Consider the following 16,555-nt stretch of genomic DNA (forward strand, 5'->3'; position numbering starts at 1 on the left):
TACTAATGCTTTTGTGGAGGCAGACACAGTCTTGCAGATCTGAAAACTGAGCTCACTATCGAGTGGTTTGCACTTATTACTGGCTCCATGTGAGATCACAGGCTTTTCTGAAATTAATCAATCTGAGGTTGTGAAACAGTAATGCATTAAACTTTCCAACTTTAATGTGGTATTTTTTTAAAGCTGTGGTTGTGAGTCCATAAACCAAATAGTTAGAGAAAAGCTCCCTCTAGTGTAGGAATAAGGAGAGCTCCACACTGACACTGTTTCAATAGTTTTAATCTGATTTTTAGTTTTGTACTTGCATGGGTAAACCAACGAAGTATATACACAATTGTCCTTTTGGAGAAATAAAAAAAAGTGCATATATGATTTTAAAAATAAAAAAAGAAATAAATTAACATACAAGACTCTGACACAGTATTGAACTACTGACTGCCAAGCAGTTTGTCCAACTGTTAGAGTCTACATTATAAAATTACATTAAAAAAAGGCGAGTTTAGACAATGTGGATGTCAATAATAACCTTGTGAACCTGGTACAATAAGACGTACAGTAAAACAGTATTAATAATTGAAAATGAAACATTGTATTTTACAAAATGCTTTAAGAATAAAAAAAAAAAAACAGGTCAAATGAGCGACGTGCTCGGCAATCAACAAAATAGTGTTTTCTTTAAGCTTAAAAAATTAAATGAAACAACATTCATTACACAGAACCTTAGTGTCTGTATCGTCCAAAGATACCAACTATCCATTACAATTTGATTTGCTTAAGGCTTCTGTTTGTAGTGTTTACATCTGGACAGTGTCCCCAAACACCTCATCTACCTGCTGTAAAATTAAATCATCTTACATTAAACCCACAATAATTAATTATTTCAATTAAGAACAACATGTCTGTCCGTGCAGCTGTAGTACAACATCTGAAGAATCTTCAGTCTGTGGCTCAAATATACATGTCTCGTTCTACAGTTACAGTGGTTATTGCAACTTTGCTTCAGTGGGAAAATACTTACACAAAAATGTTGCAGATAATATCACTAATTAATGGTTTCACCTTGAAAAACACAACAACAAAACAGCCGTGTCACAACAATACGCCCATGCAGGATTCTCTAATCTTAATTAAGTTCTGCAGAGAAGCCATTGTAACAACAGTGATGAATGTTTTCTATGCTCAGTACCACAGAAAAGCAGAGTGACCCTGCTTTAAAGCATGTTGCTGTTTGTTTGCTGATAGACGGCCTGATCTGAATTAAAGAAATAATAATGATTAAAATTAAAAAAATGTATGCGGCATAAATAATACAAAAGTATTACCTGAACATTTACATTTGAATGTCATTGTTCATTACACATTGTAATATAAAACTATACATTTACTACTTTTACTTATTGCATTTAGCTATATGTTTGAGTTGCCTTTATATTAGACTCACCACATCTTCAATGTAGCTGATGCACTTAACAGGGGTTCACAAACTGTTACTACTGAAGGGAATTAATGGAAGGCTTTTTCACAATACGTATATGAGGCCGGGTAGTAACTACATAGGGGTTTTCCCATTCATAATGTTGTCTTTGCTGGTGTACAACAGCTGGTGTACAAAAGTAATGTTAAACCTTGAAAAGAGGAGCACCCAGAGAGCACAGATCAGCAGGGAAAAAAAAAAAAAAAAAAAAACGAGAAAAGAATATCTATGAACCGTACATGGTACATTGTTGAAAGTTCATATTTCATATAGGTACGATGTTTAAAGTTTAATCCTTTTAACTGTACAGATCAAATATTTAGTGATTTACAATTTAAAAATAGTGGAATGGTGTGCAAATCAAGCCATGGACTGCAGACTCTTGCATAGTTTATGAAAGACATGCATTAGCGTTGTCATGCAATACTGCATTCCTCAATCATTCTTAATTCTGTACACTGACAACAAACAAACAAAGGAAAAGACAGCTGCAGTGAAGAAATTAAGAAATTAGTTTGACATCGTGTTTCAACGGGTTATGTATGTGGATTAACTGGATATTTAACTTAACAGTACTTGTCTGGTCTTCAGTGGCCTTCTGTGCTCTAAAACGCCAAGTCATTCAAAACCTCCGATTCATTAGTCTTAATTTATGAGCATCAAACAATGAGGTTACTATAGGATTAGTGTTCTACCACTAGTATGTTGGTCAAGGCATAATAACAGTTTTTATGACTCAAACATAGTGTTGATATTGTTAGGACACTGAGACGATACATGAGCGAAGAGATACACACAAATTATGCACTGACCTCTTTAACAGCAACACTGTAATACATTACAAACTGTAGCTTGTTATTTATAAGGCTGATAATAGAGGCCCACTGAGAACACTGCAAACTCTGTTGAACCATCATGTCTCATCTAATCATATAATTTGTGGAAACAAAACAGGCAATGTGATGACTATGAGCATGAATGTCATAGATGAATGAAGAATGTGGAGGCTGCAGCGACTCCGGTAGTTTGGGTGGGTACAATATGATCTTAAACTATGACTCATCACTAATATATTATAAGTAATATACAGTATGTCTCACATTACCTACTAAGATTTGTTTATAGTGCCCAAAAAAACTAAATAAAATGTCAAAAGTGAGGGGGCATCAAATCCTAATTTACTGGGATTTGGCTACATGACTGGATGAATAATCTAACAAACTGCTAGCATGAGTGTAATGGCATGGTGCAGCTCTTAAATACTTACTAGCCACTACACTGTATTTACAGACTTTTACGACAGGCAAACGAGATGGTGAAAGCTGAATGTTACACAAATTTCCCCTGGTTTGATCAAAAGTGCCATGCATAGGTTCCTGATAGATAACTATGTTAAGTAGAAAAGAGCAGCTACAGGAATACCACCATATTTAAACATAAAGTATGTTATTTCTGTGATCTGTGACAGATCGAACACAAACAATATTTTTCTAATGGTGAGACAGTCAAAGATTCAAAACTCCAAAGGTTAGTTGCCAGTACAGTGATGAGTACACAGACAGAAAGATCACAAGTCTGCAGCAGAAACGTTTTCCACAACGCCGTGTATACCCCTAATACTAATGTTAAGTCACTGAAGAACACAGTGAGAAAAGCGTCCTGAGGATTTTAGTGTCAGTCACGTTCATCACTTCACAGGTAAACTGGTACGTTTACTGGTAATTCAAATATCAAGTTTGATGTTGTGGTTACACATTTCTGTTGTTTCTAAGGCCTAATCAGTGTTCTCAACATATGACAACATAAATGTTAAATTTAAATAAAACATTACTTCGGGTTAAGTACAGATGCCTGTTGTGAACCTTTGGGTAACAAATCCTGGCATGTGGTTAGAGAGTCACCAGAAAAGGTGCATGACCATGGTACGTACAGTGACTTTTATATTGTGAGGTGTAATAATAAAAAAATAAAAACTCAAGACATGACTGCCCACACTCTGATTCTGTTCAGACCAAAAATAACATACTTGAATCTTTAAACGGACTGGTCGTTCCTCTGAAACCATCTGAGAACTAATGTAAACGTGGTAGATGCTACAGAGAGACTGCTGAGAGAAATACTGTAGATCTATAATTTAAAGACTATGTTCATGCTTAAAAGTAGAACTACTTACGAATGCTTGGATTTTAATGCATAACAACACTCATTCCGTAAAAAAACATAAAAAAAAAAACATACACTATGCTGGTATATAATGTTATGAATATTGAAATTACAGGTGGAGTAATTCTACAGTGATAAAGCTTATAGTTCAAAATGAGGCCAGCAAGCATTATGCAGCCTCTAATGCAACACTACTATGCCATGCAATGTCTAATAGTTCTGCCTTTATATCCATAGTTAGACAACTGCTCAGAAATAATATGGATGTAGTTATATGAATTCATTAAATGGCTCATTGAAAATATTCTCCTCTAGACTGATGAAGAAAAAGAAATATTATTGTAGTTCTTGTCCTCTCCAATGAGGTACTGCAGGTTATGATAAACACTGCCCACAGATTTCTAGTTCACTGAAGTGTGTGGTCACAGTTCTGACCGTCAGCATTTCAAAATATGCTCATTTAAGAAACATCAGTGCCAAAGGAGCAGTGGTCTGTTGCAGCACCAGGTGGAGTAAAGGGGTGAAATGACCCCTGAAACTTTGAGATGAATGTACCCTTTTACCATATCAAGTCTAAGGCCTGACACTACTATATGATATGTCTAGATACCATGTCAAACAACATATTTAATATGTGTATGTGTGTGTGTGTGTATGTGTGTGCGCACACATGAGTTGGCAGTTTATTACACCCAAAGCAGCAACAGCACTGTAATAAATCCTCTCTTCATAAAGGTGATGATGTTTTTGTTGAAACCGTTTAATAGAGGTGTTTGGGGAATTTAGTTTGAGATGCTGTTGAACTGTCTTGTCTTTCTATTTTCTTGTCCACACCATTTATATCGAAGTAAAGGCCAGGCTAAATCAAAGAAACAGTACTACAGTACTAGTAAACTGTACAACGCAATATGGTTCAACAGCAGCACAAACTACAGCCTCCAAAATGACCATTCTGTGGAATCAACATCTCTCTAAAGCATTTTAATTATCATCTTCAGGATTTATTGCAGGATTGTTGTATCAGATTTGTTTTAGTTAATAAACTCTCAACTCAGCATACACATCACTGTTCTCGGTAAATGAAAACTACTTAATCTTTACAAAGTGCGAGCGATAGAACATTCCTACTCAGTGATGCATACATATAGTAGTAGACCACTTTGTTGCCAAAGGCAATTACTTCTTTCCATGTACAGTATTAAAAGGCGCTTAAGATCAGTTCCATCTTGCACATGGAAAAGAAAAAAATGGGCTATATACCATAAACTTTCTGGCAATATCATTACAGATGCATCTTTATATATACTTCTGTTTGTTTTTTTTTGCAAGAATGAAATTTAAAGACTGGTGTGTTTTCATCCCAAAACAAACCATCTCTTTTAAGACTAAAGTAGTTAACGTCATAAGTTTTTAATAAAATACATTTCTATCAAAAAATTACTAGTATTAAACAAAAATAAAGTTTAGAAATATTGGAAAATTTGCCTCAATTTGTGTACCAATCCTAATTCTTTCTTCTCTCAAATCGTATTCTGTTTTGTTCCAGAGCCTGCTATCAGTGATTTATTTTATAACTGTTAACCCCTAATGTTCATAATACAGACTTGTATTTGCTTTGAGTTCAGCTCCACATGAATCGCAGATACTCAGACATATAATGTAAAATGATGTATGACTGCATTTAGTCTACTTGTGTTTGTTCCTCCATAGCTTATGACAAAACAGACTCATACTACCTCTAATTACCAATGCAAAGGGTATAATGGAGAAAGGTTTCACTACTCACTGATCAATCTGATCAGCTTAAAACATTCAATAGAAACTAGTATTAACGTTTAGACACATTATTTTGGATACATTTCTGGCTTCACTGTTTTCGAGTTTGATGTGCTGATTGAACAATGGCAATGAGGTTTAAGCATCAGCAAGTCAGGCAAAAGGTGTTTTTTGTTTCTTTTTTATGTTTAGCCAAAACTAGATTTAGTTCAAATTTGGCTAAGACACTAAATTAAACGCTGCAAAGCAAATGCAAACCTTTTGTCTCAAGCAAAAACAATTGGATTTCAAAACTCCAATACAGAATTCTGTCATACAGGACTCTCGTAAAATCAAACCAAACAGGCTGTGTTGCAGATCTAAATGCATATGGCATGCTCACTTAGTCTCCATGTCAGAAACCATTTGATGTGTTAAGCCTGACTCCACCATTTTTCCACTTATTTCAAAATCATATCTAATGGTCAAAGGTATAGCAGGCAACGATACACTATGCTAAAGTAGCATATATTCCTCAAACCTCAAAGCCACTGTATTAATCTTCTGCCAGTTAATAAACCAGTTACATCAAAAATGCCTCTTTACAAATACTGTACATGTAGTGTTCGTGGAAACGTAGGCACAAAGAAAACAGCTGCACAATGTACGTTTAATGGATTGAACTATTGTGGATATCTTATCATTGAGGCCTCTGCGTTGTACGTGCAGGAGATTGCATGCTTGATGACATCTTTCGGGAAGATGCCATCCTTTCAAGAGGCTTCTTCCCGTTTGCGGGAGACTTAAAACTTACTTCAGAAGTGGAAGACTTTGACTTGCCTACATTTAATAGACTGCGACTGAGAGAGCTGGGGGGCTTGGAAGACTCTTTTGTCTCTGACTTTGTCTCACCTCCATGATTCTGTGCGGATGTCTGTGAAGACACAGGGTCTCCTGTCTTTCCGTTGTCACCTCCAATCTCCTTGGCTTGTCCGTTCTGCTTGCATGTCCTCTCTGAGGCCTTTTTGGCAAGCAAGGTGCTTTTTCCTAAATCAGCCGACCGGCGGCTTTCCCTTTGTCGGAGGGCACTCTTGAAGAACGACAACCCTTTTTCCTCAGATTTGCTGCTGCGCTGCAGATCTTTGGTGGACACACTGGGTGAGCGCAGGCTAGTGACAGAAGAGCTGCTGCTGGAGCTCCTCACAGATCTCCTTTCGAGCCGGTTGCTTTCCCCACTCTTAGAGAGTGAAGAACGAGCTACTGAATTGCTGCGGAGATTGTCAACCAGAGGGCTAGTGTGCATAGAATCCCTGCTGAAACTCCTTTCTACCAGCCGTTTCCGACTACTCGTAGAGCCTTTCTCTGTGACACTGGAATTCTTCTTTGCAGTTGGTGAGGGAGAAGCTGAGGACTGAGGTGTGGGGTGGACACATGGCTTATGTTGTGGCGTTCCCTCTAGAAGCTGATTTGCCACCTTCGTTTTTGAAGGAGTCCCACTGGGTGTTGAGGTGCTTTTCTTGGAATTTACACTCTTCTCTTTAGTATTGCTGACCTTTTTGCCTTTCACAGGTGTGCTGGAAGACGTCTCAGGAGCGGAGGTTTTGTGGGCTGAGCACAATCGTTTTTTGGAACTTTTCTCTTGCTCCACTTTGCTGGAATTCTTTGAGGAGCCTGTGCTTTCTGCCTTTGAGGCAAATCCCCCAATACTGCTCTTACGTTTCTGTTCTTTGGAGGGAGTGGCTTGGGTAGGTAGTATGTTTTGGTCTATAGCTGTTATCTGGTTGTTGTTTTCAGTTGGCTCAGTTTTGGTGCTCTTCTTTTCCGTTGGAGTAGGAGCTCTGCAATACATCAGGTCTACAAACCTTTTGTTGTTATCCTGGTCACTGAAGGTGCTCTCCATCATAGACAGAGGAGTCCTGCTACCAAAATAACGTTCGTGTCTACTGTAGCTGCCAAAACAAGATGTGGAAACCTTGTCATCACAGGCCTCTCCTATCCTCTCTAGAGGAGGAGAACATCGAGAGTCAAGGGAGAAACGTGAGGGTGAGCTGGACCTCATGTGCAGCTTGGCAGAGAGAGACCAAGAAGGCTTTATTCCACTGTCGCTGAAGGCTAAAGGACTAGCAATGGATGACCTGGAGGACAAACTCTGACGCTGAATACTCCTTACAAAAGGGCGAACAGAGAATCCTCCTGAAACCATGAAAAATAGTTACAGTTAAAACAAATGTTAAAGTTTAACCTTTATGTTTAAAACATCTCGGCTTTTAATGTATTTGTAAGGATTTTAGTCGCATAGTGTTGATGTGATGAAGTTCTTTGATTGATTTGACATAAGCTGAAAAATATTTACAAAAGTCATGTGAAAGCCATAGTTAAATATCAGTATGCCTTGCCAAGAATTTTGGAATGATGCTAACCATCTATTCTGTAGCGCCTTCGGAGGCCCACATTTATATTAACCACAAACATCAGCCCAGATCAACTCCTGTCATGTCACAAGTTTGGATTCACTTTATATTTGAGCTCTGTCACAGTAAAAATGTCTGTCAAAAATGTTGTCTTGCTCATCCCCTATCAGATGTCATGTCTCATTCTTGCAATACTGATTCTGACTTGATCCCCTTAAACACTTACAGTGGAGTTTCAAAACTGACATGAGTAACCTTTGTAGAGAGAGTATTAGACCTAACAAACTCTAAGCTGACGTCACTGTGTTGCCGGCTGTAACATAATATTCAGTGTGTTAATTATCCAACACAAGGCTCCTATTTTTCTAGTGAACTCCAGGTAGTAGGTAGGTATGCCATATAAATATAAGCATTATCTTACCATCATCCTCACTACGTTCTACTGGAAACTCTACTGACTCAGCCAGTGAAGCCAGAGAGGTGCGTCTGGATGAGGCTCCAGAGGCCAAGCTAGCAGGTCTGCTACCAGGCAACCTGTTTATCCAGTGATCACACAAGGATGAACTGGTGGAACCTGTGTGAGAAACAAATAACTTGCATATAATAAACATTATGTGCTATGTCAATTATATGTCTTCAGTCTAACTATTATTTTTAATACATCAGACAGTCACATACATGCTAATACATTTTTAATTCTCAAAAATACCTGAACTTAAATTTAGAAAATAAAATTTGAGGGTTAAGAAGCTAAAATCAATACCGACCAGCAACAGAGCTGTTGGCTGACCAGGAGGGGATTGCGGTCCTCCTCTGGTAGAACAATATGTAGGCTGTCTGCTGACACACAGCGTCATCAGATATGGCTGAAACCTCACTGTCATCAAAGCAATACCACTGACCATCGATAGAGTTCTTGCAGTAAGCTGTAAGCAGAAAGCAAACGAGTGGTTTACAATGACGATGAAGACGTTAGTTTCTTCTCATTATCATGCATAACCTTTACAATAGTTTGCAGTATTACCTGTGTAGTGGCCACCATGCATATTCCCATGATGGTTGCACACAGCATACAGGTCATACAGATAGTCATCGGGGTTTCTTCCCAGGCCGTATGGTCGTCTCCATGGTGACCAATGAGAAGGTAAACTCCAGCTGCTCTGACTTCTCTTAACCACATGAGGTGCCATGTCCATGCCCATCAGCGGGAACCTCACCATGTTCTGCATCTTCACTCTGCGATCCCCCTCCTGGAAGCAAGGGCAAAATACAGAAACACAATAGAGGTTAAGTTACAACTCTAGTTTACCTACCAGCTGCAGCACACAGCGATTTTGCATAGATGACACATAATTTAAGATTGTAAAAACTTTATTAATCCTAGAGGGAAATTGCTTCACCTTGATAAAACTGCTCTCTGTTGCAAAAGAGAGACACACACCAACACAAATACAAGCACAAACGCCAAAAAGAGGTTTACAATAATCAGCGGTGGAATGCAGTTTACAGTTATGTAAATAAAATCACTTAAAAAAACCATTTCCAACATCAGGTCAACTACAAACGGTGAGATGGTGCAATATTAAGTACTGTTCTTGATCTTGATAATTAGAAGAAGCTAACATACCTGTCTGAATCTCTTGAGATGCAGTATGAGCACATCTGGCAGGGTCCACAGGCTGAGCTTGATGCGGCCCTGCTGCAGCTGCTTGCAGTGAGGACAGCGCCAGGCATCGTCTGGGGCCAGCTGAAAGACACAACCCAGGCAGAAGCCATCAAGGACAAGCTCCAACCACGCTGCTTATAAAATAGTCCTCACACAGGATGAAGTCTTTTTTTTTTCCTCTCGTTCCCTCCATTCTCCTCCAAAACATTCACAGGCAACTTAAACCACAACATATACATGGGTCTGTGCCTGGCCCCACATACCTAATTTGTTCCAAAAATAACATCAGGACTCAAATACATACTAAAACCACAGCCAGTGAAACTTTTGAAACTGCAGCAAAAGAATAATAAACAAGTGGGGCTGTACTTGGCTATACTAACCACTGACATGCATCGATGCAAATTTTCAATTTACTCTTTAACGTCAAATTACTGCCACTTCCGTAATCAAATACTGCATGTGTGTATTTCTGTCTGAGCATATCTGCTATATAAGCAGTCATAATGTTACCTGCTCCTCTTTAGTGTAGAGCTGAAAGCACTGAGCGAGGGTGCAGGCTTGTGGCTGATGATGTTGTTCCCTGTGCAGATACACACTCTCAGCATCTGGAATGTACTCCTCCTCAGTGTGTCCAAACAGACTGTGAAAACATGAAGCACAATGGTGAGTATCCTAGAATCCACCTATCAATCAATCAAACCTTCTAAAGGCAAAGGAACATATTGTAACTCTTTAACATACTCCAGTATTCAACTTTTTAATCCTTTAATAAACAGTATTGTCTTGCATGTTATACTTGATCATACTTGTATACTGAATCTTGCCCGGGGGCGAAAAGGGCTGTTTCACAAGTTTCACAAACATTAATGAGCATCCAGTAAATGCCTTAGAAAGATTTGCTTCATGTGTTTGCCAAACAATTTTAGACTGTTGTCAGTGAAGTCAAGTTTGTCACAAACAACAGTTCTGATGAAAAGTTACATTTAACCTGCAAAACTGTCTGTAACCAGCATAGTAATTACAGCCCTAATCAAGTATTAGGTGAACTTGACAAGAAATCCCGCAGAAAGTATTCGATGTCTCTGTCAGCTTTACAGAGCTGTTGCCAGGCTTTAGACTATAAAATTAAGAAGTGAAGGTGCAGTGACTCATTGCCAAGCCAGTAAGCAGTCAGCAGGAATTAGCTGATTTCACTAATACCGTTGTTTCTTTGTTGGTTTCCAAGTATCTATATATCTGGTCTCTGTCATACCACAAACAACTACAGGGCTCTGTCAAATTCTTTGTAATGTTGGTCAATATTAAACAGGATTTTGTCATTTAAATTGTGCTTTTAACATAATTTCATACAGATCCATGCTTGTTTGTCTAGCTGTTAGACATTGGCCTTTAATAAAACTACAGTAAAACAGACAAGAATTTTCATGTATACAAGGAAAGTGGTTTAACCTATGATTACACATAAATACAATGGTTTAACCAAACGTGATTTGGTGGATGCATGTCTCCCAAACTAATCAAACTGGTTCTGCAACAAAAAGTCAAGCTTTCTGAGATTCAACAAAACCTGGCTTACATTCAGGTTGGGCAGAGCAAACATAATGTGGATAAAACAGACTGACAACAAAACTGTCAAATAATAATCACTCACTAGTCCTTTGTCTCTTTGTTCCACTCCACCACAATCTTCACATGTGGTGGCCCTCCTTGTCCACAGGACTTGTAAGCCCTGTAGTTGAAACAGTTATAATGGGAAACAAATTAAGTCGTTGAGGTTGGTTTCATCTGTACTATAAATGGGATTTCAAATCCCCTCACTTATGTTACTGTAGGATAGAAATAAATGTGTTTTTTTCCCTGTGAACATTTCTTTAGCAGATGGGTTGATCCAATATAAACAAAAAGAAATAATAACTAATCTTTACAAAAAGACTTAGGTCAAAACAAATATCTGCTCTAATAGCCTTTGTTGAGGCTACAGGACTCATAAGAGTGATTCATAAGAGACAATAACATATTCAAACATAGTGTAACTGTCACGAATGCACAGATCAATCAATCAAGCTAATGACAAAAAAAAAAACCTAATCTGAGTTTTGCTTCATTCATGCACGAGTAATGTTGTCTTTGTGTTTTATTATTGGCAAGTTAAACAGGTGATAGGCTAAACATGTTAAACTGGCATTTTAACAAACAGTCAAAATCTTGTTGTGACATGTTATCCGCCCAGGTCTCTGAGCCCAGAGCATGTGTGAAAGAGAAGAATAAAGGAATAGATGGATGTAATTTTGACCTCACCCTATTACCCAAGATCACGCTTGTCTCAAATTTTCGTGCAGGTGTACAGTCTTTGCTTTGATTTTAACATATCTCAGTATCAACTTTCAGTAATATTAATGCTGAGAACATCATGAGAAAACAGTATGACTTAAACAGCTAAGCATAAGTAATTCAAAACATGTTTTTGTTGATGCAGTAGTCTTCTAAAATTACTGTGCTAGTATAGTATAAACTATCTGATTTCATACAGTTGTGTTTGCTTGGCTTTTTCCCACTAGATGAAACGCTTGGCTGACTCTGACTGAACCTGCTTTGCAGGCAGGAGGATGCAAACCAGTACATGGAAACAAAGTAAAATCTCTTCCAAAGATTTGATTCAACATGAATTGCAAATTCAAATTCAAGTAGTATTTTGCAGGTATTTATATGGTAGTGAAATGCAGTATTAGAGATACAACTACAGACATATGACATTCAAAATGAACATTAACATAAATCTTAAGTCATATCTCCCAATGCAAATCCAATTAATGAGACATAACATAGTAAAACTGACCTTTCCACAGTTGGGTGACACAGTGGTCGCTCATCTTGGGGAAGGAGGTAGGTGATACCAACAACGCCAACCACACGAAGACTGAAAGGTCCCACCTACAGAGAGAGGGAGATGATACAAGTATGCAACATAAAGAACGGATTAATTTCACAGGTTTCTCGTTGGAGACTTATAATTATAATAACAATTTTCATATCCATCTGTCTGTCCGACCATGCAACATCAAATCATTTTTTTTCCACTGTATATTTTATATAACGCAAACTACTTGTTATTTTCCCTACCTGAATGTAGACCCCAGGCCTCAACAGATGACGCATTTTCTCCAGGATCTCTTTTTGCAGAGTATCCCAGGTCACAGTGCGCTCCATGTACAGTACAAAAGGCAGGCCAAACCTAAGACAAAGTAATGTGCAAAGTGAACCCACCCTCTATAACTACATCAATAGTCCACTGATACATTATCAAGAAAACCACAAACAAACTGAGTCTTAGTGTTTTAGGCACCGTAACTGCACATAATTCTGTACCTCTTTCCTTGGTGACCGCTACAAGCTCTGTTACACACCAAAAGGATAATCTTTTCAGGTCCCAGGTTTTTATTGGGTGATGCAGTCACAGGGGTCATGGCTCCCTGCATGAAAGATGGAGTCCTGCTGATTTCATTCCCATACTTCAAATTGTTATAGTTTAGATTTGCCAGAAGACTTCCTGTAAAAATTTGAAAAAGAAATATATAGCTTTATTAAAGCTTTAAATTTAAGTCTGAAAAGCCAAATATTTGCAACATGTAAAGAGTTATACCCCTTTTTGTGCGTATATTTTCCAGTTTGAAGGTCTCTGGTGTCTCAAAGGCAAAGATGGAATCGCTTTCTTGAATGATGTCAAGATCATCATCATCATCACAAAATGAACGATGGAACCCGTCATAGTACATTTCAGTCAAAACAAACTGAAACAGAAAAAAAATGTTAAATTAAAAATGTGTGCTTGTGTACATTGTTCTTCAGAAAGCAAAAGTCATCTTAATATATCTCATTATCCCACCTTAGCTGTCATTTGCATTTACTCTCATAGCATTTCATCCTGCCATCTTACATCAGTGTTAGCACTCACTTCTAGCCGCCCAAAGGTTGTTCTCCAACTGTGAACTGAGCTCATTCTATAAAAAGCCTGGCTTTATTAGAAACTACTGCTCAGAGGTAGAACCTGCCTAAGGAACACTGGGCTTACACTTTGCGACTGTAATATAGTCTCACTGTGTCAGACCCCAAGCTGATAAGTGACAGGAATAGCACCTGGTCCATTGGGATTTTGGTCTCACGTGACACGGCATCTCTCAGACGATAGACAGTGCTTTTGAGAGGAACAGCAACTCCAATCCTCATACAGTGAGAGTACTTCCCTTGGTAAACCACTGTCACATACAGAGGCCTAGAAAAAGGAGGTTTAACACAAATAATAAAAATGACATCATAAAAGAAAAAAATAAATAATAGCTACTGATTACTGAACCAGTAATAACTAGTCATGAACTTATCAACTGAGCCCTATTAACTGATCACTCCCTGTGCTGTAGCACAGGACAGGAGATCAACTCACCGGGTGTGTGGTAGCGGGATCGGTAAGGAGATGCACAGGAAGGGATCAAAGGTATTGCTTTGCTTTTGGCAATGTGGGCAGGTAAGAGAAGACCTGTTGGCAAAAATAGACATATCTTTATACAGAAGATATACAATACAGCAATATTGCCAGAACAAACAAGTTATAGCTGACGTAAAGTTTACCTATATTGAGCCTGAAAGAGTTCTTGTACAAACGACCCAGCGGAAAGAGGAGGGGATGGTCCCTCTAGGCTTTGGTCATCTTCTTCAATGGGTGGCTGATCATATACAGACACATTTTAATACTCAGACTTTTAAATAAATCATAAACAATACCGGTCTATCCGAGATCATAAGCTATTCTAAAAGATATACCCATTCATATAAGGTATTTCTAATAACTAGTTCTACAAACCAACAGGGAACAAGACAAAGCAAGCACTGTGAAAGCAGATCATTTTAAGATATAATGACTTCACCTTTATAGCAGGCCTGCTGTTGGGGTTGACTGTGTTCAGGTCCTCGTGCACTCTGTCCAGCAGCCACAGCAAAAACTCTTGAGCATCGTGTTGAGAGTTCCCTCTAAATTGTGTGGCATTTTTTGACACGACATTCTGCAACAAATAGCATAACAGCATATTAACACCTTTACGAACAGACACTTCTTACCACAAATAGTGTAGATGCGCACAAAATACAAGCACTGGCATTTTTCTATAGACAGTGTAGCAGTGGGAACAGCAGTAATTTTTACTACTGACTTTGTATAAAATATGGTTTATAAATCTACAGTCTATCATATCTTCCTCTGATAATTTATTTGACTGGCTTTTGCCAGCGTAAATACACAACAACAGTCATCCTTATTAACCACGTTCATCCGTGACAGCATTCAATCTTACCTTAAAATCCCTGCTGTGCTGGGGGGTATACTCAAATGTCCATAAAGCTCGCACAAGTCCTGACAGTTGCTCTGTGACTTCTCCTTTGGCCAAGGGTCCCTTCTTCTGCAGATGTACGCCATTTGTCTTTGGTTTGTCCTCCTCCAGCTCCTCGTCTTTGTAGTGCTCCAAAACCAGGTACTCAGCAAACAGTTCGGTGTTGCTGAGGCACTGCAGGATTGCATTCATGAAGCAGGTATTCCCATGGTTTTTCAGACCTGACACTCCGGGAACTCTCTCTCCAGACAGGAAAACACCCAGCTCCCCATCGTCCATGGGCACATCTTTACTGCCAGATTTATATGTGGAAAATCCTCCATCATCTTTGTCATCCTCGGTTTGAACTTCAGATCCAAAGTGGGATAACGCGGTCAGTGTCCTCAGGACTTTGCTCATAAAACTGCCCACGGAGCGCACTGAGCCTCGCCGGAACAGCTTTTTGCTGAAGCTCGACTTCTTGTCCTTGGTTGCGGCTTTGCAAGACATGATTCCCCTTTCACATGCGTACAAGTCAGACTGATGTGAAGTGCACAACAATCATTTCACTGGCTACTATCTGCTGCTCCATCTCAAAGCATGTAGATAGGCATAACTCCAGCTGATTCATGTTATGCCTCACGCTGCTGGCAGCGTTAGGTGTGTTAGCTAGCCTTAGCGTGTAACCACATCTCGACCGAGGCTCCTAAAACATGCAGCGGTAAATGTTTAGGCTCACTTGTCAAATAACGTCAGCTTTATCGTGCACTACAACGCAAACAACACCGCATGAAGCCAGATAGCTGGTGGGTTAAGAAGCATGAACATTGTTGTTTATGCCCGAAACGTGGTCCAGAGTTACCTTGTTTTTGCGGTTTAACCACTGCCCCGCAGCAATGAATCAACATCAGTTTGAACCGAGAGCGAAGGCAGCGGTGTCAACGTTAGCTCGTTTAGCTAACGCTCCAGCTAGCTACAATAACAAGAGTCCCAGCAACAGGACAGTCCTCCTCGACTAAGACGTCCGAGTCCGACGGAGGGTGATAGTCCCCCATGATGTGCAGGTAGTGGCAGCTGAAAAAGAAAATATACCGAAATGTTGGTTAACCTCACATTTTTCGCATATTTGAAGACAGATTCGTGCTAAGCTATCAGGATCGTTCTGCTGCTGCTGCTTCTTCTTCAGGTGTTTGCGTTGGCAGCTCATCAGCCACTCTACACATGCGTTAGCTCCACCTAGAGGACAGAGTGAGAACAGACCTGTACACAAGTACATACACATAACCTGTTATTCTCTGTTTGACAATATCTCAAAGCACGAATTGGAGTGTCTGTCCAATCAGATCGATTATCCCTCATATATGGATATAAATAGAAATGCAACAGTATAGTTTTACTTTTCACCTCTCACTATGCAGATGTAGACTCAGATGTCTCTACTTGTTTTCAGCTGAGATATAGATTTTAAGTTTTGAATCACAGATAACAAAAGAGTTACTGTTGATCAATCCTGCTGTTTGATATGCTGACCAAAATCATTCAATCCTGTTTGTTGTCTTTTTATCAGTCTGTTACTTCTTACGCTCTCATTTCTTATGCTCACATTCGGAACCCAGCACACACACAGTAGTTTAACTCATCTTTAGCATCTTTCTTATTAAAATCTTCGTTTCAGACACTGATCAAATGTGTTGCAACAAGATCTACAAATGTGCCTGCACCTGTT

The 16,555-nt window shown here is 39.0% G+C and overlaps 1 protein-coding gene across 1 annotated transcript; it reads right to left on the minus strand.

The window, feature by feature from the left end:
* Positions 1-271: 271 nt before the first annotated feature.
* On the minus strand, positions 272-16,004 carry usp31 (ubiquitin specific peptidase 31). Its single transcript, XM_026347852.1, has 16 exons — positions 14,815-16,004; positions 14,392-14,526; positions 14,096-14,190; positions 13,911-14,003; positions 13,607-13,742; positions 13,113-13,260; positions 12,839-13,019; positions 12,593-12,704; positions 12,309-12,403; positions 11,124-11,201; positions 9,983-10,112; positions 9,431-9,550; positions 8,828-9,053; positions 8,571-8,729; positions 8,225-8,377; positions 272-7,585 (listed from the first exon to the last, which is right to left on the minus strand). Exons 1-16 carry the CDS (start codon positions 15,337-15,339, stop codon positions 6,093-6,095), a joined length of 3,879 nt encoding a protein of 1,292 aa, XP_026203637.1. The 5' UTR covers positions 15,340-16,004; the 3' UTR covers positions 272-6,092.
* Between the last annotated feature and the right edge of the window lie 551 nt (positions 16,005-16,555).

The sequence above is a fragment of the Anabas testudineus genome, chromosome 8 (genome assembly GCF_900324465.2).
Source record: "Anabas testudineus chromosome 8, fAnaTes1.2, whole genome shotgun sequence".
NCBI lineage: Eukaryota > Metazoa > Chordata > Actinopteri > Anabantiformes > Anabantidae > Anabas > Anabas testudineus.